The sequence below is a fragment of the Symphalangus syndactylus genome, chromosome 20 (genome assembly GCF_028878055.3).
Source record: "Symphalangus syndactylus isolate Jambi chromosome 20, NHGRI_mSymSyn1-v2.1_pri, whole genome shotgun sequence".
Taxonomy (NCBI): domain Eukaryota; kingdom Metazoa; phylum Chordata; class Mammalia; order Primates; family Hylobatidae; genus Symphalangus; species Symphalangus syndactylus.
The window spans coordinates 24,198,783-24,221,220 of record NC_072442.2 but is presented as its reverse complement, the minus strand read 5'-3'; the positions used below and the strand labels follow the sequence as shown (position 1 = coordinate 24,221,220).

Genomic DNA, 22,438 nt, shown 5'->3' with positions numbered 1-22,438 from the left:
ACAGACTAAACCCAAAGCTGCTGCCCAAATGTGGGAGTGACTCCCTGGGGTCCTTAGGACCCCACAGAACCATGCTGCTGCCTGCCCACAAGCAGAGGGAGTGAAGAGGAAGGCCAGGGAAAGTGAAATCAGAAGGGTGAGGTCGCTTGTCCAAAGTTCCACAACTAGTGAGCAACAGAGCCAGGATCTAGACCCAGAAGTTTTCTGGCGCCCATTTTTTCTCCTTAAGGAAACAGGCATCGGGTGACAAAGCGTGGGATGAAGGTGCCTGTGTCTTAGGTAGGCATTTCTTCCAGGAAAACGAGGGAGCAGGGGGCAGGGACTTGCTGCTATTCTCGCTCCTATTCTAGGAGGGAGACTTGAGTCTAGTGCAGAGGGCAGACACCCCTCAGCTCCCTTACCCCAAGCTCACTGGAGCAGCAGCAGCTATTTGAAATGTGGGTTCCCTTTTCATGGTTTCAGGCTTGCAGAGCGCAGGGGGTGGGTGACCGCAGATGACTAAAGAGAGAGCCCGCCCACTCTCCCACACTCCAGTTCTGTTTAGACCTTCCTCTTTCTGGTACCTCAAAAGAGAAAGGCTCCCATGAGCAGAGTCACAGATATTAATAACTTCTACAGAGCTTTGTTTTCATCTGAATTAACGTTTATGTTGTTGGGAAAGAACCCACTTGTCTGGGAAGATGAAGCAGGTTAAATCAATTAAAAATGTGACCAACAGTTGGAAAACTTCCCGTTTCTTAAGGTAAGTCAAGAAATGGGTTTGGAAATGCTGGCATGACTAGCACTGGCCTGCCGGGCAGATCTGGGCTGGAGGTCACCCAGACCCCACAGCTCTGGGACACCACAGTCACCCCTGACCTTCATACGACCCTTGTAGTCTGCACATCTTTCTGGTTGCCTATGTTCTCCTCCCCGTCTCATCTCCTTTCCAGGTCGTGGGAAAAAGTGAAGAAGTAACCACCCAGGCTACCTGGGTGCTCAGGGGGGTTCTGAGAATCTGAGCTCTTGGTCATCAATGCTCTTAAGGGGGGCTCAGCTCCCGAAGCACCAAGATGCTCGGGACCCCTCTGAGCAAGGCCAGCTGGGCGCCCCCAGCATCCACTCAGCCTTGAATGGGGTCCACAGAAGCTGGCCAATGACAAATTCCATTCAATTAACAGTATTATGATGAAGCCACAAACACTTGGGGAAGGACTGCCATGTGTAGTCAGACACTTGGCATGAGAAAATGAGAAAATAGCTCCAAATGAAAACACATAAGGGTGCCGTCCAGGCTTTTGGGGGCACCTTCTCTGCAGCCTGCCACCCAGTGTGGACTCCAACCGTAGTCAGGCCCAAAGCTGCAAATCCTCCCAGGAGAACATGTGCTGGCCAGGAGAGGTAGCCAAGACACCCTGCTGAAGCCCCACCCACCAAAAACTCAGAGGGCACCCCAACCCTCAGCCACCGCATAGCAGGGGGGTAAACAGGATGCCCCATCTGAATGCCACATGACACGCAAACACACGTGTGTGTACACACATGTATATGATCTGGGGCCCTAAACTGGACACTCTAAACCCAAAGTTGCTGCTCAAATGTGGGAGTGACTCTCTGGGGTCCTTAGGACCCCATAGAACCGTGCTGCTGCCTGCCCACAGGCAGAGGGAGTGAAGAGGGAGGCCAGGGAGCCCTTGAGGATGAGACAAGAGATGAGGAGACAGCCTGGGTGGCACAGGCCAGAGTGTGGAAAACACGGGCAGGTGCTGGCTGCTTTATGAGCCTTGAGAGCAGGACCTGTCCCTACCCGATAGGAGCTGACCCGTGGGAACAGCAGGCAGGCCAGGCAGCTGTCAGAGACACAGCTGTATGCACATCGCCGGCGTGTCCTTTGCTGGTTTGATTCGTGTGGTGGCAACAGCATAGTCTGGCAGGAAACGTTTCCACGTTCACATGGACAGGCTCGTCTGACCCGACTCAAGCAGAGGGCAGGGAAGTCCGTGGCAGCAGTGGCCACAGAAGCCTGTCCTCCAGAAATGCCTCAATGCCCAAATCCCCTCGATGCAGAGGCTCTGAGGAGGGCAGAGCAATGGAAGACAGCTCGTGCCTGTGGATTTCTATTCTCACTTGTACTGTCAGTCCCCTCTCCTCCTCCTCCTGGGATTCTGGGTTGTCACAGCATTGGGTGGTCCCCCATCTCTCTGAGCTTGTCCCCTGTCCCCCCAGCCCTGGCTTGCTCTCCAATCATATCCCGTCTTGTAGTTCTGTGGACAGACACAGCATGCCAGCCACCATCCCACCTCAGGGCCCTTGCAGTTCCTCTTTTCTCTGCCTGTACCTCTTTCGTCAGGATGTCACCTTCTCAGTGAGGACTTCCCTGTCTGACTCTGAAACCCAGCACTCCCTCCTCTTCCCTGCTCTCCCTCCTGCCAACTCCCATGATCCCGGGTTTTACTGGTCTACCTGCCTCACTACCATCCTGTAAGCTCCTTGAAGGCAGGGGTTCTCGTATGTTTTGTTCACTGCTGTATCTCCAGTGCCCAGCACAGAATCTGGCACAAAGTAGACAACCAAGAATCTGGCGAATGAATTCAGTACCACTTGTCCTGTACTGGGAGATGTGCTGGGGGCTGAGCGAACAGAGATGGGGAAGCCTCCGTGTCCCGAAACGCCTCTTGGTGAGGGAGACTGTGGTACCATTCAGGGGCAAAGATCGTACGACATCCAGTAAGGCACCAGGTGGGACTGCCAAATTGGCGTGCCTGTCTTGTGGTGCCTAACTGGTATGGATGGGACCACCCAATAATCCAGCCATGAGACCTGAGACGAAGTAACTGGGCATTGATCTTCGAGGCCAGTGTTTGAAGCCATAAGTGCCCAGTTCCTGAGTCAAGAGCCAGCAGAGCTGACCCAGAGGAAAACAGAGCCCAGCCCCGGGGATTCTGTATGCCTAGCAAGGCCAGGGCACTGTGCCCCACTGCTAACACCAGGCAGCAGGCACGAACAGATAAAGATGCTTCGGCTGGGTGTGGTGGCTCATGCTTGTAGTCCCACCGCTTTGGGAAGCTGAGGCAGGCGGAACTCTTGAGCCCAGGAGTTTAAGACCAGCCTGGACAACATGGCAAAACCCCATCTCTACAAAAACAAAAACAAAAATTAGCCAGATGCAGGGTGGCACACACCTGTAGTCCCAGCTGAGACTGAGGTGGGAAGATTGCTTGAGCCTGGGAGGGTGGGAGGCTGCAGTGAGCCCTGAACACACCACTTGACTCCAGCCTGGGCCATAGAGCAAGACCCTGTCTCAACTCAATTAAAAAAAAAAAAAGATGCTTCCTTTTCAAACACAATGAGCCCTGTGCCAGGAGACAGCATGCCCTTTCCCGTTCGGAGATGCCTGCCTTCTGGGGACTGCTCACCTGCTATTTCATTGGGAGCCTCTCCTGCCCCCTTCACCCCCTCCTTACCCATACCCGAAACATATAAAGTGAAATTGCGAAGTCTCCTCAGAACAGAATCAGTTGTGAAATACCTCAGCATAACAGTTTGCTCAGAGCGGGGACTGCCAGATACCTATGGGTGCAGATGAAGGAGGGAGTTGCAAGGGCCCCAGGTGAATGGCCAAAGAGAAAATCTTGGGTCTGAAGCAGCCTGTCTACCAGGAGGGGAAGGGGCTAGGAAGGCACTAGCATGCTTTAGGAGGGGCACAGATGGTCGGGAGGGAGAGTGGGGGGCGGTGGAGTATCTCAAGCTGCAGCCCAGAGCCTTCCGAGTGCAGGCTGCCCCTGGAACCCCGAAGGAGGTGGCTTAGAACCCACTGGGCCCTCTAATTTCTTCTGCTTTTCCTCCCCCACTTGGCGAAAAGTCCCTTCCGAAGGCAGGCTCCAGGCAGTCTCTTCTACAGACCTCCCTTAGGGCAAAGGTCATGCCTCCCAGCTGGCTCACCTGGCCTGGCTAGTCCCGCCCCTCGCCTCCGGCCCAGTCTTATCTCTTCTACTGGCCTTAGTCATTTACTCCACCCGCTTCGCCTAAGTCCAGTACCCCTTTCAAATTCCGAAGCTGTTCTCCACTACGCATTTGTCCAAGCGTGCAGCCTCCTACAGTGAAGAACCCAAGCGGCTTCCCTCCCCACGCCAGGCCACACTCTCCCCTGTGAAGTCACAGGGACCTCAAAGACAACTGCAGGCAACTTGCAATCAACTTAGAAGAGCCGGGCAGGCCCAGAGCAGACCCAGTATTCAGACTGCCTGAGCTTGCAAACACCTTGAAGGCAGGGAAGTGGCCCGTGTGTAATGTTCCCTGGGAACAGAATCAACAGTCCCCGAAAGCCAGAAGGCAGGGTAAGGTTTGGGCCAGTGCCAGGGTGCCAGCACCTGGGGGAGACCCCAGTCAAAGGCAGTGACTGAGGCCCTCCACCAAGGCAACCCTAGTTGGTGGGGGCAGGATATGGGGGGTAGCGAGAGAGCTCCTACTGCAGAGGTCTAGTGGCACACAATTAGTACTGCCTCCGACCCCTTCGAGTCTCCTTTTTCCCATTCCAGCAACCACCGTAACCACCTTTCAGCTGGGGCAGGACCTGGGGATGTTCCAAGGAATGGGCCTGCCCCATTGCTTTTCAGCGTCCCAGGGGCCCAAGCCAATGCCACCTGCCTCCTGCCCTGGGAGGGCAGGGCAGGGCAGAGGTTTGGTGGATCACCAGGAACCAGCCCAGGGTGCTGCCACTCCAAGACCTGGTGGAGGCTAACTGCAGAGACAGGACCCAGACCTCTCACATTACTTTGAGAAAATCAGTCAGTCAAGGAAAACTGGCATGGCCCTCGGGGCGAGTGAGGTGTCATTTCCAGCCCTCTGTGGGAGAGCAGGGTGAGGGAAAAGGGAAAGAGGAGGCACTGGAGAGTTTGCACAGGCGAGGAGTAGGGTCCGGGGCTGTGTTGGAACCCAGTTCCCCACAGCACAGACACGGTCTCCAGAGACTGCGCCGCCAGGACCTTGGAGACACTTGTCGCCTGCAGAGAGAAGCGGCTGTGCCAACAGCTCCCACCACCGGGGCAGACTGGCCGCCTCAAGGGCCACAACACACCTCCCACCACGGCAGCTTCTCGGCTTGGGGAGAGGCAGGGCCCCAGCCCCACACCACGACCTGGGCTGGCCCCGAGGACTACCCCCCTCCACCCGCCCAGAGGGACGGGGGAAGCCAGGAAACAGGCTCTGTACAGCCGCCAAGAGCTACAGGAAAACTTCGCGGCGCTCAGCCCCCTCGGGGACCCGGCCCAAGGGTACGGCGCTGGGGACCACGCCGATCCCGCAAGGGCAAGAGGGCTGGGTCGCTGCGGGCGGAGGTGGGGCGCGCCGTCGGGTCCCCAGGGAGGCGCCCCAGCAAACGAGCCCCCTTCCCAGCCCACTAAAAGCACTTCCTGGAACTGCGCTGGGGAAGGAGCCGCCACCCGCGCACCTGGCAGCGGCTTCTACTCGCGGCCGAACAAGCTGGCTCAGGTAACCCAACCTCCCAGGCCAAGTCCGCTCTCCGCCAACTTCCCGGGGCCGCGGGCCGGGCCCAGCCAGGTGCGCGCCGCCGGATCCCTGCGAGCGCCAGCCCCGGGACCGCCGCTTACCTGGCTCCCGAGAGCTGGCGGGGTGCGCATCCGCGGGCCGGTCCGCGGCAGAGGCGCGGAAGCCAGCGGGCGCTGGTCGGCGGCGCGGGCGGACGCGGCGGGCAGCCCCGAAGCGCAGGAACAATCCCGGCCCCGCCGCCGCCGCTCGCACTTCTGGGCACCAGTGGAAGGCGCGGCCCCGCCCCCGCCCGTTGCCGGGAGACCCGCGTGGGCCGAAGGGCTCTTTGTATCAAAGCTGCGGTGACATCACGAGGCGCCTGGGCCCCGGGACTCGGGGGCGGGGCCTCGCGCCGGGGCGGGGCGGGGCGGGGCGGGGGCGGAGGACCGGGACGCGGCCCGGGAACCCGAGCCGCGGGGCGGGGCCCAGGTAACCCCGCCCCCAAGGTAGGGGCAGGTGGCTCCAGGGCGCGGACCAATGGCCGCGTGGCCGGCCCCGCCTCCGGAGGTGGAGCTCGCCTGGGCCCGCCCGGCTCCGTGCGGCCCGGGCCGGGAGTCCAGGAGGCGGCGTGTGAGCTCGCGCCCCTGCCAGGTAGGCGCTGTAGTCTCTTGCCCGTTCCGCGCCACCCTCACGGTTTTTTGTCACCGCACTGTGAGATTCCGGCCGGCGCTCCCCGGCTCACACTGTGCACCCCACCCCACACGGCCCGCCGCCGCCTCCACCCCGTAATGAGTCCGGGGGCGCCTAGGCTGACTTTCATCCAGAGTCCTACCCACAACTTTCCCAGCCTTTTCATGTGAAGTCGGAAGCATCTCCATAACCAACCCAGGAGCACAAAGAACCAAGCGGCAACGAGAACTAAAGAACCAAAAAAAAAAAAAAAAAAAGGAGAGGACCCTTCCTGTTGAATGCTAGTAAATATTATTTATGTCAAACATGTGCCCTCAGGCCGGGCACAGTGGCTTGGACAAAGTGGCCGAGGCGGAGGATCTTTGAGGCCAGGAGTTTGAGACCAGCCTGGGCAACATAGCGACACCTCGTCTCTACAAAAAATTAAATGTTTAAAAATGTACTCCCCTTCCCCCCATCACTCTTAACCATGCCCTGGACTTTAAAAAGGCAAAAATGAGATGAATGTAAAGCAGCAACCATTGCAAATGTGGATGCCCTTCGACCTGCTGTTGCACTATATAACTTGAGTGAGGGGAGAGATTTATCTTCCTGTCTGGCTCAAAGCCACCTTTGCCTTCCCTGTGTCTTCACTGGCCAACAAAGTGGCACCGGCACTTTGGTACGGGCAGGACCAGTGGAGCATCTGGGTGCTTTGGTCCTGCACCACCCTACACACCCACCCACACCCACACATGCGCACACACACACGCACACACGCACCAGCTTTGCCCACTTCTCTGCCTCTTTGCCCACTTCTCTGCCTTTTGGCTATCAACTCCCTTCTTCTCAGTCTTTCCTGCCAGTAAATTCTCAGCGGCCCCTATGTTTACCAGGGCTTGTCTCTGAGGCAAAGCAGCGGCTGAGGCTCCCAGAACTGCTGGGGACTTTCCAAGTGGGACAGCATTAGGTAGAGGAGGGCCTCCTGGCCAGAGCCACCTGAGAGAGGAGCTAGAGCTGTGGCCCCAAGAGAGAAACTCCACTGCCCCAGCCCTCTACCCAGAAAGTATGCCTTGCTGTTCAGAGATCTATGTGCAGAGGCCAGACTGTTTCTCTTGTTTGTGTCCACTCCCACAGTCTCCAACACACATGAGCACTGTGGTGTATCATAAAGAACACACATGTTGGTTGGATGCGGCGGCTCGTCCCTGTAATCCCAGTGCCTGTGAGAGGCCAAAGCAGGAGGGTTACTTGTAGCTAGGTATTTGAGGCCAGCTTGGACAACACAGCGAGGTATTTGAGGCCAGCTTGGACAACACAGCAAGACCCCATCCCTACCAAAAAATTAGAAATAACAACATTATAGGCAGGTATGGTGGCACGTGCCTGTAGTCCCAGCTACTTGGGAGGCTGAGGAGGATCACTTGAGCCCAGGAGTTTGAGGCTGCAGTGAGCCATGATGGCACCACCGCACTCTAGCCTGGTTGACCGCAAGAACCTGTCTCTATTTGTTTATTTACTTATTTATTTTGAGATTTATATTTCATTCTGTTGCCCAGGCTGGAGTGCAGTGGCGTGAGCTTCGCTCACTGCAACCTCTGCCTCCCAGGTTCAAGCGATTCTTCTGCCTCAGCCTCTCAAGTAGCTGAGACTACTGGTGTGTGCCACCATGCCCAGCTAATTTTTGTATTTTTAGTAGAGACGGGGTTTCACCATATTGGCCATACTGGTCTTGAACTCCTAACCTCATGATCTGCCCGCCTCAGCCTCCCAAAGTGCTGGGATTACAGGCGTGAGCCACTGCGCTTGGCTGACCCTGTCTCTATTTAAAAAAAATAAATAAGAGTACATATGTGGTGTATCATACCACTGGCTTTGAAATCAAACAAACTTGAGTTTGAATTGAGTCTTATTTCCCAGATGTCCTGGGACAAGTTCTGTGACTTCTCTAAGACTCAATGTCTTCATCTGTAAAATGGGGATGGTACCTCACAGGATGTTGTACACCCTAGCACAGTGAGTACACTTAATTTTAGGCACTCCTCAAAGGTGTGGTATGCGATTGAGCCCATGCGCCCTGGGCCCACTCTATCTGCCTTCCGAGCTCCACCCTGAGACCTTAGCTCTAAAGCGTCCCAAAAGGTTTTAGGATTTGGCTGAGTCCAGGGATTCTATCTTGGTTTTCCTTCTTCCCTTCCAAGTCCGATGTTGCCCCTAAGGATTATTAGGCTCCAGAAAGCAGGTCACATGACAGGATCGTCCAGAACCAAGAAAGAAAAGCAGAAACCAAGGGTGATCATCCCTTCTCTGGTCGTGGCTCTCTTCCAGCGAAGGTCAACGGAGAAAGTCAAACCCCCTCCCTGTCCCCACCACGGGCAGCCTGAGCAACATTTCTCAAGAGCTCTATGGAACGGGTGGTATCAGTGGATCCCTCTTTATTTTTCTCAGAGGTAGTGGAGTGGGGAATGTCTCCAGATACTTGTCCTTAAAAGCAGAGTGACAAAGGAAGGCCACAGATACATTGAACACTCCTGGGTTCGAAGCCTGCCCAGTTCCACTTACCAAGGGAAATCAATATTTTGGAGCCTCAGTCTCTCCCTTTAGAAAATGGAAATAAGACATTTCCTCTTGCAGTTGTGAAGTTTCAATGAAACAATAAAGTGTCTAGTGCAATGCCTAAGATGCTACAGGTGCTCAATAAATGGCAGTTCCTAGTCACTACCAGCAGCATGAGTGAGCTGCAGTCTGACGCACTGGTTCTGTGCATGGGTGCCGGGGCCAAGGGCCATATCTTGGCTTTACCACCTTGTTGCTAAATGACCATGGACAAGTTTAAGTCCCAGTGTCTCAATTTCCTCATCTTTAAATTGGAGATAATAATAGTATGTATTTTAGAACTATTGTGAGGATCAAAATAATCAGGACCAGTAAAATACATAGAACAGAGCCTGGCACAGAGCAGGTAACCAATAAACAGTAGCTGTTACTAATGATCATTATGGCAAGAGGCTGAGGGGAATAGAGGTGAGGATTAGAGGCAGCCTGAGGGAAAATTTAGGACCCTGACTTTTGAGGGAAGGGCTAACACTCTCCAGCAGGGTTCAGAGAAGCAGTGCTAGTCCAGTGCTGGGTGGGGTGGGGATGGTGACTGTATCTGATGGGTGAGATTAGACCCGGGATGAATATGGGATCTGAGGGCTCTAACACAGGCTAGGACTCAGTGTCCTTGGTTCAAACGGGGGCTAAGAGTGAGTTAATAGGAAATATAATCCTGCCTTCTGAGCACAGCACCACCTATGAGGATGTGGGGAAGGAAGGTCTTGAGTTAGGTACCTGGTCTCTTTGGTCTCTTAGCAAAGCTGTGAGGTTCCTTTTTTTTTTTTTTTTTAAGAGACGGGGTCAGGCCGGGCGCAGTGGCTCACTCCTGTAATCCCAGCACTTTGGGAGGCCGAGGTGGGCAGATCACCTGAGGTCAGGAATTCGAGACCAGCCTGGCCAACATGGCAAAGCCCTGTCTCTACTAAAAATACAAAAATTAGTTGGGTGTAGTGGTGAGCGCTTGTAATCCCAGATACTGTGGAGGCTGGGCAGGAGAATCACTTGAACCCAGGAGGTAGAGGTTGCAGTGAGCCAAGATCGTGTCACTGCACTCCAACCTGGGTGACAGAGGGAGACTGTCTCAAAAAAAAAAAAAAAAAGGCAAGATCTTGCTCTGTTGCCTAGGCTGAAGTGCAGGGGCACAATCATAGCTCACTGTAGCCTCAAACTCCTGGGCTCAAGCAATCCCCCCACCTCAGCTTCCCAAAATGCTGGGATTACAGGCATGAGCCACCATGCCTGGCCTCTCTATGTCTATTTTCTTTCTGCTGCCACCATGCAAGAGTTAGCTCAACATTAGATGGTGTAAAGAAGCAACATTCTGCACATGTTTGGGGCCATGTGGAACGACTGGCTAAATATACATATATGGTTTCATGATCATTATTTTGAGAAAAGAACCCTTCTGAACATTACCTAATGTTAACATTAGCCAAGCAACTGATGCCAACCAATATTAGCCAAGTGAACAAACAACAGCAGACATAAATAGTATTGGAGCTAAAACAAAAAGTCTGGCAAGTTGTTCTCAAACTGAGTTCGTTGGAACCCTAAGGGTTCTGTGAAGACTTCACAAAAGGGAAGATGTGCTCCAGGGGAACCACAAAAATAGCTCCACTTCTGTCTGCTGTACATGCTGTCTTCTGCATGAAACTTCATGTGAATAAAGGGTTCTATGGCTTTAAAAATGTTTAAAATAGTATAACCATTTCCCAGACAGGGGAATGAGCCCCAGAGGTGGGAAATGGCATCTCCCCTCACAAGTAGCACAGTCAGTCAGTGGTGGAGCCAGGAGTAGAGCCAGGTCTAGAGCCAGGTCGCATTACTCTCAGTCTAGTGCTCTCCAAGGTGGACACCAGTCATTAATCAGGACTGTGAGTGTCAGTCAAACCCAGTCCATCTTAGCAGGGCTTGATTCTGTCAACACACGCACAGAAGACATTCTTTCTTTACTTTTTTTTTTTTTTTTTGAGACGCAGTCTCACTCTGTCACCTGGGCTGGAGTGCAATGGCATGATCTCAGCTCACTGCAACCTCCGCCTCCAGGGTTCAAGCAGTTCTCCTGCCTCAGCCTCCTGAGTAGCTGGGACTGTAGGCGTGCGACACCACGCCTGGCTAATTTTTGTATTTCTAGTAGAGATGGGGTTGCACCATGTTGGTCAGGATGGCCTCGAACTCCTGATCTCATGATCCGCCCGCCTCGGCCTCCCAAAGTGCTGGGATTACGGGCGTGAGCCACTGCCCCCAGCCAGAGGACATTATTTCTGCCCAGCTGGGGCTCTTTTTGTGGAAAAGCCCCCCTGGCAGCTGGCTAGGACTTTACCACAAGCACTTGTCCTCTCTCACCTCTCTCTCAGAGGTCCTTTGACTCCACACTCAGGAAGTTCAGCTACAACTCTTAAAGCTCAGCTTTCATCCCAGGTGGTAAATTCAGTATTTGATGACTTAAGCAGTGGCTTAGGGAAGGGACTACCAAGCAAGTAGGCAGGACTCTGAGACTGCAGAGGCCTCTTGACCCCAAAGGAAAGTGCTTCCTAATTTTTTTTTTTTTTTTTTTTTTGAGTCTCCCTCTGTTGCTCAGGCTGGAGTGCAGTGGTGCGATCTTTGCTCACTGCAACTTGTGTCTCCTGGGTTCAGGTGATTCTTGTGCCTCAGCCTCCTGAGTAGCTGAGATTACAGGCATATGCCACTACACTTAGCTAATTTTTTGTATTTTTAGTAGAGATGGGGTTTTGCTATGTTGGCTAGGCTAGTCTCGAACTGGCCTCAAGTGATCTGCCCACCTCGGCCTCCCAAAGTGCTGGAATTACAGGCGTGAGCCACCGCACCTGGCCCCCAATTTTTTATTTAGAAAAAAAATGGGAATGACTCTTGGATCCCAAAGCCCTCTCTCTCCAGTGGGGATGTGTCTAGGGGTCTGCACTAAGCTGGCATCTTCTCTGACCTCTCCTTCCTCTGCCTCTTCCCACCAAACCCAGTGAAGATGCAGGAGGCCTGGGTTCTGGGCTCTCCCTAACTTTTTGAGCCTCAGACTCCTCCCCTGGAAAAGCTGTCAGCTGGACAGCACATCTTTAGGTCTCTTCCAATTCTGCAACTCTGTGCCAGCCCAGGAGAGGATCTTGGACTGTGGAAACAAGGTGTTTCCCTTGGCAAACACTCCGGTGTTGGTGACTGTCCATTGGCTGGGATGATTTCACCAGTCTACCCCTGGGGCTGGGTTCTCTTGTAACATCTGGCTGGATGCTGTGCAGACAGGGTGGGACCTGGTCTTATTGACTCTGGAGCCCAGGTTGAGTCTTCAGAAGCTCCAAGCTCTATTTTTGTCAACCTGTGCGTGTATAAACAATGGGTTTTCTTACTCATTCAAGCCCAATGAAAGGGGGAAAATGGTGAGAAAACCAGTGTTTCCTCCCTAACAAACATCGCCTCTGACTCATTCAGTCATCCAAGAAGAGGAGGTGGCAGGGGAGGAGGAAGTCCAGCAAGGTCTTCTTTTGACTTGAATTGGGTGAGGGCAAGCAGAAAAATTTCCTTTTCCTCTACTCTTGGTAACATCAGGTAACTGCAAACCCAGACAGCGAAAACAACTGTCCTTTCCCCAAACACCTCACCCCCCCGACCTCCTCCCAGACTTGGGCAGCACAGAGGTCCCACCCCAGGTGCCACTGCCCATGTCTCTGATTGGCTACTAATTCAGCTGGAAGCTTTGTAGGAGTGGACTGCCCTTTTTTAGGAGTGGACAACCCTTTACAGCAGTGGTTCCTAAACTGCACCGCACATCAGGGTCACCTGAAGAACTTAAAAAACGATTGGAATCACTTGAACCTAAAAAAATGTCAATAACATACCCCATGGCAACCTAATCCGAATGTCACGGTGGAAGCCAGGTGTTGGCAGTTTTTAAAGATCCTGGTGATTCTGATGCAGCAGTTTGGGAACTGCTTTGCTAAAGGCTTGCTGACAACAGTGGGTGTTGACATGATCAGAGGTGAAGGGATCGTTTGTTCTTTCATTCTTTCATTCATTCTTTAATTCATTCCTTCATTCTTTCATTCATTCCTTCATTCTTTCAGTCATTCTTTCATTAATTCCTTCAATTGTTCAAGAACAGTTAGTGCCAGGCTCTGTTCTAGGTGTTGTAGACACAGCCTTGATCAGTACCAAGTCTTGGTTGATTCTCGTGGAGCTGACATTTTAGTGGGAGAAGTCAGATGATGAAACAATAAATTAATGAGTGACATATATAATATGTGCTCTGAAGAAAAACAAAGCAGGGTATGGGCATAGAGAGACCCTGGAGGCAGGGAGACTATTTTCTTTCTTTTTTTTTTTGAGATGGAGTCTGGCTCTGTTGCCAGGCTGGAGTGCAGTGGCATGATCTCGGCTCACTGCAGCTTCTGCCTCCTGGGTTCAAGCGATTCTCGTGCCTCAGCCTCCCGAGTAGCTGGGATCACAGGCACGTGCCACCACATCCAGCTAATTTTTTTATTTTTAGTAGAGAGAGGGTTTCGCCATGTTAGCCAGGGTGGTCTCAATCTCCTGACCTAAAGCAATCCGCCCACCTCGGCCTCCCAAAGTGGTGGGATTACAGGTGTGAGCCACCGCGCCCGGCCAGGGGGACTATTTTCACTATGGATTTAGGCACCAACTTTTGCTTCAGGAAAGGGTGGCTGTGCACTTGCCTGCTACTCCAGACTTTATTATTTACCCACTCTCTGGCCAAAACAGCCTTTCCTGACCATGCTCAACGTCCTACCTGCTGCCTCCCTGCTTGCCTCTTTCTCATAAGCTCCTTCTTCAGGGCCGAGGCCTGGCATCCTGGCACGCAACGTTCTCGCTCCTGCTCCTCCCCGACTGTCAGCAGTAACATCTGACAGGGGCCTGCACGAAGCAGTAATCTGTCAACGATCATTTATGTGCAGCCGCCAAGGGCTTGTGAGGTGAGAGGCCGCGTGGAGCAGTGGAGAAACTTGGAACTCAGGGCCAGAAGACCTGGATTTGAGGCCTGGATCTGCCACATATTGGCTAAAGGCGAGTAATTTCACTGAGCCTCAGTTTCCTCCTCAGTCAAATGGAGAGAGCACAACCAACTTTGTAAGACTGGGAGGTGCGTTGCAAGAGAAAAAGTCAAAGGCTTTTGCCTAGTGTTTTGCAAATATGAGGACTTTAAGACAATTATCTAGGCCTATATAAACATGAAATCACAATGCATTAAAGCTGGAAGGGATCCCATTTCACAAATGGGAAACTGAGGCCTAGAGAGAAGAAATGACTTACCTATAGTCACAAAGCTTGCTAACGGCAGACGGACCCACATCAATCCTAGAAAAGGGAGGTGGTTGGGAGTAGAGTAGGTATGCTGATTTAGTACCAAACTTTTGGCCTCCTCTGTCCACTAGGCAAACTCCTATTCATCCTTCAAAACTCCACCCAGGTATGAGTTCCCAGGTGATGCCTTCCCTGTCTTCTCCAGTGATAATAAATTATTCCTTGGCCTCATGATCTCTATACCTGAATCACAAGCTCCGTTACTAGGAGGAACACACTGAATTGTCAGGATTGGCCTCCTGTCAGGTCCCCTAACATTCTGCAATTCCTGAAGACAGGGTCCATGCCCCTGGTGTCTTTGGACTTGAGCTCCTAACATGTCTGGCACACAGTAGTCACCTGGGGAATGGCTAGGGCCCTGAATGGGACTGAGAATCCCTCAAGGACCCACAGACAATGGAAAGCTGAGGACTTGATTTTTGAATTAGCAGAAGCCTTTTCTGAAGTTCCTGAGATGGACATTTGAAAGAAGAGAGAACTTCTCAAGTCAGGCTGCCCTCTTCCCAGACACATCAGATCTCAACTCTGAAGAAACAACTCCTCTACCTAATCGGAACCTTGGACAAGGGCCCCGAAACCAAGGAGAGAACATTTCCCTGCAGCCTATTGTTAATAACAGCTATGAACTATGTGCCAGCCACTTCATTTCTTAATTTAATCCAACAATCTTGTAGAGTAGATGTTACTGCACTCATGATACAAATATGGAAACTGAGGCTCAAGAGGATTAAGTGGTGACAGAGCCAAGATTTGTACCCAGATCTGGCCCATGTTCAGGACTCCCTTCTGCCTCTCTTGTTGCATCACTGGCTTACTTACAGCAACTGGAATTGCCTGGGAAGCAGCAGAAACTAATTAATAAGGATGATTGAAGACCGTGAGCAATTAAAGGCCTCAAGTTCCTCTTCATCATCCTCGGGTTGCAGGTGTCTGCTGTCCAGCTCAGCAGTGTCTCAATCAGTGGCAGCCCACATCAGGCATCTATGATTCGCCTACATGCACCTCTGCAGTCCTACCTGCTGGCTTAGAGCTGAGGACTGGCCACTACCTGCTGTTGACTTGGCTGCCGCCTCCCGCCCCAATTCTAAGCCCAGGGAGACGCATCCTGCCATTTCCCTGGCTGCCACCAGATAAGCTAAGCAGTATGAGGCCAGGGCTTCAGGGAGGGAGGGAAGAAAGCAGTATTTGTTGTTTTCAAAGATGTGTTTTGTGGAAACCCCATCCCACTCTGATAGCAAGAAAGTGATCTGTGGTCAAATCAGCTGGTGAAATTCTTCACTCCCTCTTGGAGATGTCACAGGCACCTCTGCAGGAGAGAAGCCTCCCTAGCTTTTAAGCCCAGGCTTCCTTAAGGCAATTGGGCTTGGACAGGACCCTTCTTATTTAACATTTAACAACACAAGGGATCAGTGTTCTGAGAAGAGCACACCTGGGCAAACAATGCACCAGGCTCCCAACACACACAGAAGGCAGACGTTATGTTCATCTTAAAGGTATTCATAGCTGGCCAGGCACGGTGGCTCACACCTGTAATCCCAGCACTTTGGGAGGCCAAGGCGGGTGAATCATTTGAGGTCAAGAGTTCGAGACCAGCCTGGCCAACATAGTCAAACCCCGTCTCTACTAAAAATACAAAAATTAGCCAGGTGTGGTGGTGGTCGCCTATAATCCCAGCTACTCAGGAGGCTGAGGCAGGAGAATTGCTTGAACCCAGGAGATGGAGGTTGCAGTGAGCTGACATCTAGCCACTGCACTCCAGCCTGGGTGACAGAGTGAGACTCTGTCTCAAAAAAAAAAAAAGTATTAACAGCAAATGGCCACATAGCACTTAATATATACAAGCTCCGTTCTAGTGCTTCACATGATATGAGCTCATTTAATCCTCCCAACAACCCTACGAGGCAGGTATTATCCCCACTTAACAGATGGGGAAACTGAGGCTCAGAGAGGTTACTCAAGGACATACAGCTAGTAAGTTGAGAGCCAGGAGTCAAACCCAGGCAGCCTGGCTCCAGAGACTGTGCACCTAGCCATTATCCTATGTAAAAAAGAGAGGCTCAGGTTTGTATAATAAAATAACTTCCCCAAAGTAACCATCATAGAACCAAGACCATTCATTCATTCACCCCGTCATTCATTTACTCAAACAAGAATCACTGAGCAGAAACCGGAGGCCAGGCCTAGTGCTGGCCACCCAGAGACCAAGGAAGAACAAGGGGCAGCCTTGCTGTGGACCTGCCAGCCGCCTGTCCAGGCGCCTCTGACACCCGCGCTGCTCTTCTCCCCACAGCTTGTCTAGGTACCTGGGGCTCTGCTGTCAGCTTCACGCCCTCCCAGCCGTGGCTTCTCATCTATATCTGATGGGTCAAGGAGTGTGGGCGGGAGGCACCCAGCTTCTCCCCAAGCCCAGGCTCCTTCCTCAGCCCCACAGGGGAGCACTGAGCCCCCCACCGGGTAAGTGCCCCCTCCTCACAGTCGTGTGGGTGCTCCCTGCCCGAGGAACACTCCAGGTGGCAGCCATTAGTCTCGGATTTAGTGGTCTCCTGAGAGGCAGGATGACAGTGGACGATGATGACTCTGTGTCTGTTCTGGGGTTGGAAGGACACGCACTGAAGGGCTTGTAACTCCACTCTGAAAGCAAACAGAGGCCCCCACAATTGTCTCCTAAATTATCTCAGTGATGCTGGGATGAAGAAGTAACCCAAACCACAAGCAAGCAAGCTACCCCACAAAAGACAGAAGGAGGGCTGCAGGCTCTGCCCTGTGGAGAAGGCGGTGGGGCTGGGGAGAGGGCGGCTCCCTGGGGCCTGCCCAAGCTTATCCCCTGAATAAACAGGAGGCCACAGCAGACCGGATGGGCTGGTGTCGGGAGACTGGCTGGCCTCCGTGCTCAGTCACAGATGCCTCCTTTGTGCCTCCCCTGCCAGGGCTGGGCTGGGCAAAGGAAAACCAAAGGCGCCTGGCCTCTGGACATGGAGCCACTGTTCCACCCGCTTAGAGGAAAACCACAGCCCGGCAACAGCTCTGTGGCTGCAGCCCAGGCGGGCTGAAGGAGCTTCTGTGTTCAGGTAGAAACTGGAGAGGCCAGTGCAGTGGGGAGCAGTGGGGAGACAGGCTGCTCATGGGGTACCCTAAAAAAGAAACCTTTCTTCCAGGCCAGGTCCCCTGTGGTCCCCACTGGATCACAAGGCCACATTCATGGGGTGAAGCCCCCTAGTGCCCCACCAGCACAGATTTCAGCCCCAGCTCTGCTATTACTACCTATAGCTCATCTAGTCTCTTAGCCTTGGTTTCTTATGTGACCAACAGAGTTAATAGTACACACGAGGCCAGGCACGGTGGCTCACACCTATAATCCCAGCACTTTGGGAGCCCGAGGTGGGTGGATCCCTTGAGGTTAGGAGTTTGAGACTAGCCTGGCCAACATGGTGAAATCCCGTCTCTACTAAAAACACAAAAATTAGCTGGGTGTGATGGCACGCGCCTGTAATCCCAGCTACTTGGGAGGCTGAGGCAGGAGAATCGCTTGAACCCAGAAGGCAGACGTTGCAGTGAGCCAAGATTGCACCACTGCACTCCAGCCTGGGTGACAGAGGAGGACTCCGTATCCAAAAAAAAAAAAAAAAAAATAGTACAGTCGATTCTCATTATTTGCAGTAGTTATGCTCTATGAAGTCACTACAAACACAGAATCGTGAATACTGAACCATTGCCCCTAGGGGAAATACTGGTTCAATTCCTGTGAGCCTCTGATCACAACATTTTCATCAAACAATCAATGCATAACCTTGTTTTAAGCATGTCTCTGTTTAAAGACACTATTTAATACATATTGTTGATTCATTAACATTGAACTCCCTGTAGCTTATTCCTGGGCAAAGTTTATCTAACACTCAGTCATTATTTTCTCCACCAGGCACGTCCCAGCCTTCTTGCATTGAGGAACACTAGACAGCCTTTGGGGGCCATTTCAAATAGCAAAATCTCCAATAAAAAATACACAAAAATGCAGAAAACGTGGCACTAACTAGACCGTGAAGAGGACACTTGTTTACAGTATGAGAGCTGAAACAAGAAGGCCGCTTGTCGCCTTGTTTGACCTCAGCTGGGAACATGCACGTTGGGCAACTCACAGCTTCACCACCCTGAGAATGTTTGCAAATGACCACAAAGGCTCTGCGAGTATTGATTTTGGTGTTACAAATGAATTTCAGCAAGCAGGCAAATTTGCAAATACAGAATGTGCAACTAATAAGGACCAACTGTATCTGTGTCACAGGGGTTTTGAGGGATGGCTTGTTAAATGACAGAATGCACGACGAATGCTTAGCATAGCAACAGCTCAAATCTTTTTACTGTAACTAGTATTGCTTGCTGAACCTACCACGTCTTGACAGCTTAGATTGTCTTTCTTTGTGCTTTTTCCAGTGAATGAAGCCCAGAGTCAGGTTTGAAGCAAACTCGTGCCCTTTGCAGCTGGGAGACTTGCAGGTTAAGCTGACTCTCCTTTCTTCTTGTCTTCTCATCTCCAGCACTGCTTCCCACCACTCACTCACAGCCAGCGACCATGCCCAATGACCTCCCCACCAGGTCTACGCACCAACCTGCACAGGTGCCTCTACTCTGCCTTCTTCTTGATACAAAGCATTATTCACAGATGGACCCTTCCATGTGGGCCCTGGACCCCATCCCCTCCAAGGTTTTGCTCCTGCCGTCCCCCTTCTGAATCATCCATTTCTCCTTCTCTACGAGTGCCTCTCCTCACCACATTATGCCCCTGGCTTTAAAAGTTCCTCCAGGTTCTTCCCTGAACACCACAGCAGTTGAAATGAACTAACTAGAGCGTCGTGGGTCCTCATCTTACCTGAACAATCCTCATAGCACCTGGCGAGGTGAATCTCTCTGGTTTTTTGTTTTTTTTTTTTTTTGAGATGGTGTTTCGCTCTGTCGTGCCCAGGCTAGAGTGCGGTGGTGCAATCTTGGCTCACTGCAACCTCCACCTCCCGGATTCAAGCTATTCTCCTGCCTTAGCCTCCCAAGTAGATGGGATTACAGGCACCGGATCTCTCCTTTAAACACTTTCTCTCTTTTTTTTTTTTTTCTTTTTGAGATGGAGTCTAGCTCTGTCCCCCAGGCTGGAGTGCAGTGTGCAATCTCAGCTCACTGAAACCTCAGTCTCCCAGGTTCAAGTGAATCTCCTGCCTCAGCCCCCTGAGTAGCTGGGACTACAGGCATGCACCACGACACCTGGCTAACTTGTGTATTTTCAGTAGAGATGGGTTTCACCATATTGGCCAGGCTGGTCTCGAACTCCTGACCTTAAGTGATCCACCCACCTCAGCCTCCCAAAGTGCTGGGATTACAGGCATGAGCCACCGCGCCTGGTCCCTTTAAACCTTTCTTAGCTTGGTTCCAGGGCACCACCCCTCCAACCTCCTCAGCTCTCAAGGTTGGCATGCTCTGTGCTTCAATCCTCTTCCCTTCTCACCTAGCCTGAGACTTTAAATTCCACCAGTGCTGATGTCCCCACCCCACATTGTTGCCGCCCAGCCTAGACCTCTTCCGGGAGCTCCAAACTAAATGCATCCATTTGCCTGTGAGGAAGTTGACTGGGGAATGTCTTAGGGCTTGGCCTGTGAGGGAACAAGGGATGCAGGATGGGCAGAGGGAGAAGTGGATTGCATTGCAGCTGCAATGAGCCTCAGCCAACCCCCAGGGCATCTAGAGCCAGGATAGTCCTTCAAAGTTGCCCAGAAAGAGGCAAGGGGGCAAAATCATTGTGTCCCCACATGGACCAGCCTTCAGATGAGGGCTGCCCCAGGATGGGTCTGTCATCTTGGGCAAGGCAGCCCCTTTGGCTCCTGGGGATGGTCTGCAGCAGCCAACACTTCTGGCAGGTGGGAGAGCAAGGGCCTTGGACCTCAAGGGGATGTGGATGCCTATCACAGTGTGCAGACAACTTCAACTGACTATCCAGTGGGCAGCTCAAATTAACATGCTCACCACCCAAATATCGAGTTTCCCTCTATGCCCGCTGAGCAAATCGCACCAACCTCCATGCAGGAGCTCAGGTGAGAACCATGGAATAGCCCTGGATGGCTCTTTCCTCCACCTACACCAGCAGTCCTGGCAGCCTGGCCAAGCTGACCGCCTCTCATTGCCCTCGACCAAGCAGCCTCCTTCTCACCTTCTTTTCCCTGGACAAATGCAACCACCTAACTCTTCCCGATTCCAGTGCTGTCTTCCTCCAGGTGCTGCAGGGGCTCTTTTTTGAGACAGAGTCTCACCTTGTCGCCCAGGCTGAAGTGTAGTGGCGTGATCTCAGCTTATGCAGCCTCTAACTCCTGGGCTCCAGTGATCCTCCCATCTCAGCCTCCGAGTAGCTAGGACTACAGGAACATGCCACCATGCCCAGCTAATTTTTTTTTTTTTTTTTTTGGATAGAGACTGGGTCTTGCTTTGTTGTCCAGGCTGGTCTTGAACTCCTGGTCTCAAGCGATCCACCTGCCTCAGCCTCCCAAAATGCTGGGATTACAAGCGTGAGCCACTGTGATTGGCCAGGGATTTTTTAAAACATCAAGCAGGTCTTGTCATTTCCCAGCTAAAAGCCCTCACCTGGCATCTTGTGCAGACTCCTTGCTTGTGATCTCAGAACCTCCGCCCGGGTCCTCCTTCCATTCCATTCCACCTTCCCATCACTCAGCCACCAAACAGCCAAGCTCTTTCCCACTCCCCCACCTCACGTGCCTCCATCCCTCACTTCTTTTTTCTCTTTTGTTTTTTTGAGATGAGTCTTGCTCTGTTGCCCAGGCTGGAGTGTAGTGGCATAATCTCGGCTCACTGCAACCTCTGCCTCCCAGGTTTAAGCGATTCTTCTGCCTCAGCCTCCTGAGTAGCTGGATCTACAGGTGCCCGCCACCATGCCCAGCTAATTTTTGTATTTTTAGTAGAGATGGGGTTTCACCACGTTGGCCAGGCTGGTCTCGAACTCCTGACCTCAAGAGATCCCCCTCCTCGGCCTCCCAAAGTGCTGGGATTACAGGTGTGAACCACACGCCTGGCCTCCATCCCTCGCTTCTGTCTGGCTCGGCTCACGTCACCTCCCGCGTGAGGCCCTCTTCCTAGAGAAAAACCCCCACCATGGCCATCCCTGTCTTCCCTTTTGCTTCGCCTTCTTGACACACTTTCTCTATCAGCATGGGCGCTACTGACTTATTTCCGTGTTCATGGTCTTGCCTTCTCCCCTCAGACCGCAATTCTTTGAGAGAAGGGACCATGTCTTCCTGTGCGCAGGTGTATCCGTGGTGCCCGGCTGGGATTCATCCTGGGCCGGTTGTGAGGACCTGGGATGGTGAGCGCTGAGGCCGCCTGTGGCCGTGTCTCTGAATGAAGCCTTTATGATGAGTGCCATGACTCAGCGCGTAAGGCCCAGCTTGGCTGCCAGCACCCTGCGGCTGGCCCCGACCCCCAGGGCAGAACCAGCCACTCTCTCGCCAGGTTCCCCGCGCTGGGTATGGGGGGAGCGCTCACCACGCACTGCGGGCGGCGCTCAGCCAAGGTCTTGGGACCTGACCTCAGGTGAGCAGCCCCTTTCCTGTTCCGTGACTCTGCATTTTTTTTTCTTTTTTTTTTTTGAGACGGAGTTTTGCTCTTTTTGCCCAGGCTGGAGTGCAATGGCACGATCTCGGCTCACTGCAACCTCCGCCTCCCAGGTTCAAGCTATTCTTCTGCCTCAGCCTCCCGAGTAGCTGGGATTACAGGCGTCTGCCACCACGCCCGGCTAATTTTTTGTATTTTTAGTAGAGACGGGGTTTCACTATTTTGGCCAGGATGGTCTCGATCTCTTGACCTCGTGATCCACCCACCTCTGCCTCCCAAACTTCTGGGATTACAGGCGTGAGCCACCACGCCCGGCCCCGTGACTCTGCATTTGAGGGCTTCAGCCAAGGCGCCTCCCCACCTGACAAGGCTCCCTGTTTCAGACACGCATCCAGGCCCAGCCTGCAAGGCTCATTGCCAACTTGGGTGTCAGGCTCTCCCCCTGGGCAGCAGCAGGGTGGGGGCCTTTCATCCTCACATTAGCACCAAGAGCTCGGGAGCTGCTTCTGTACACACCCAGACTGTCCCCCAGCACCTCTAGCCTGCTCACAGCTGGGCATGCAGCCATCTCTCTCCCCTTCAGCAGCCCTGACTTTGCAGCTGGGCTCTGCCACTTCCCAGCTGGGTGACCTTGGGCAACCTGCTTGACAGCTGAGCCTGTTATCTGTGAAATGGGTATAGGAATAGTATCTCTCTCATGAGGTTGTTGGGGGCTTGGCTGGGGTAACATGTCTAAAGCATTTAGTTCCTGTGACCTCAATATGTGTGCATTTCTATG

At 52.7% G+C, this 22,438-nt stretch overlaps 1 protein-coding gene across 3 annotated transcripts in view; it reads right to left on the bottom strand.

The window, feature by feature from the left end:
- RAB11FIP4 (RAB11 family interacting protein 4) overlaps window positions 1-22,438 on the bottom strand; it is a 146,407-nt gene that overhangs the window by 43,490 nt on the left and 80,479 nt on the right. The window contains exon 1 of one of the 3 annotated variants that reach the window (XM_055255945.2): window positions 5,589-5,896. The exons of 1 other annotated variant lie outside the window; for it this stretch is intronic. In XM_055255945.2, coding sequence (XP_055111920.1) covers window positions 5,589-5,618 — 30 coding nt within the window. In that variant the 5' untranslated portion in view covers window positions 5,619-5,896. Of the gene's footprint in view, window positions 1-5,588; window positions 5,897-22,438 lie in introns of those variants that run through there. One more of the 3 variants, XM_063628613.1, reaches the window with a different exon arrangement.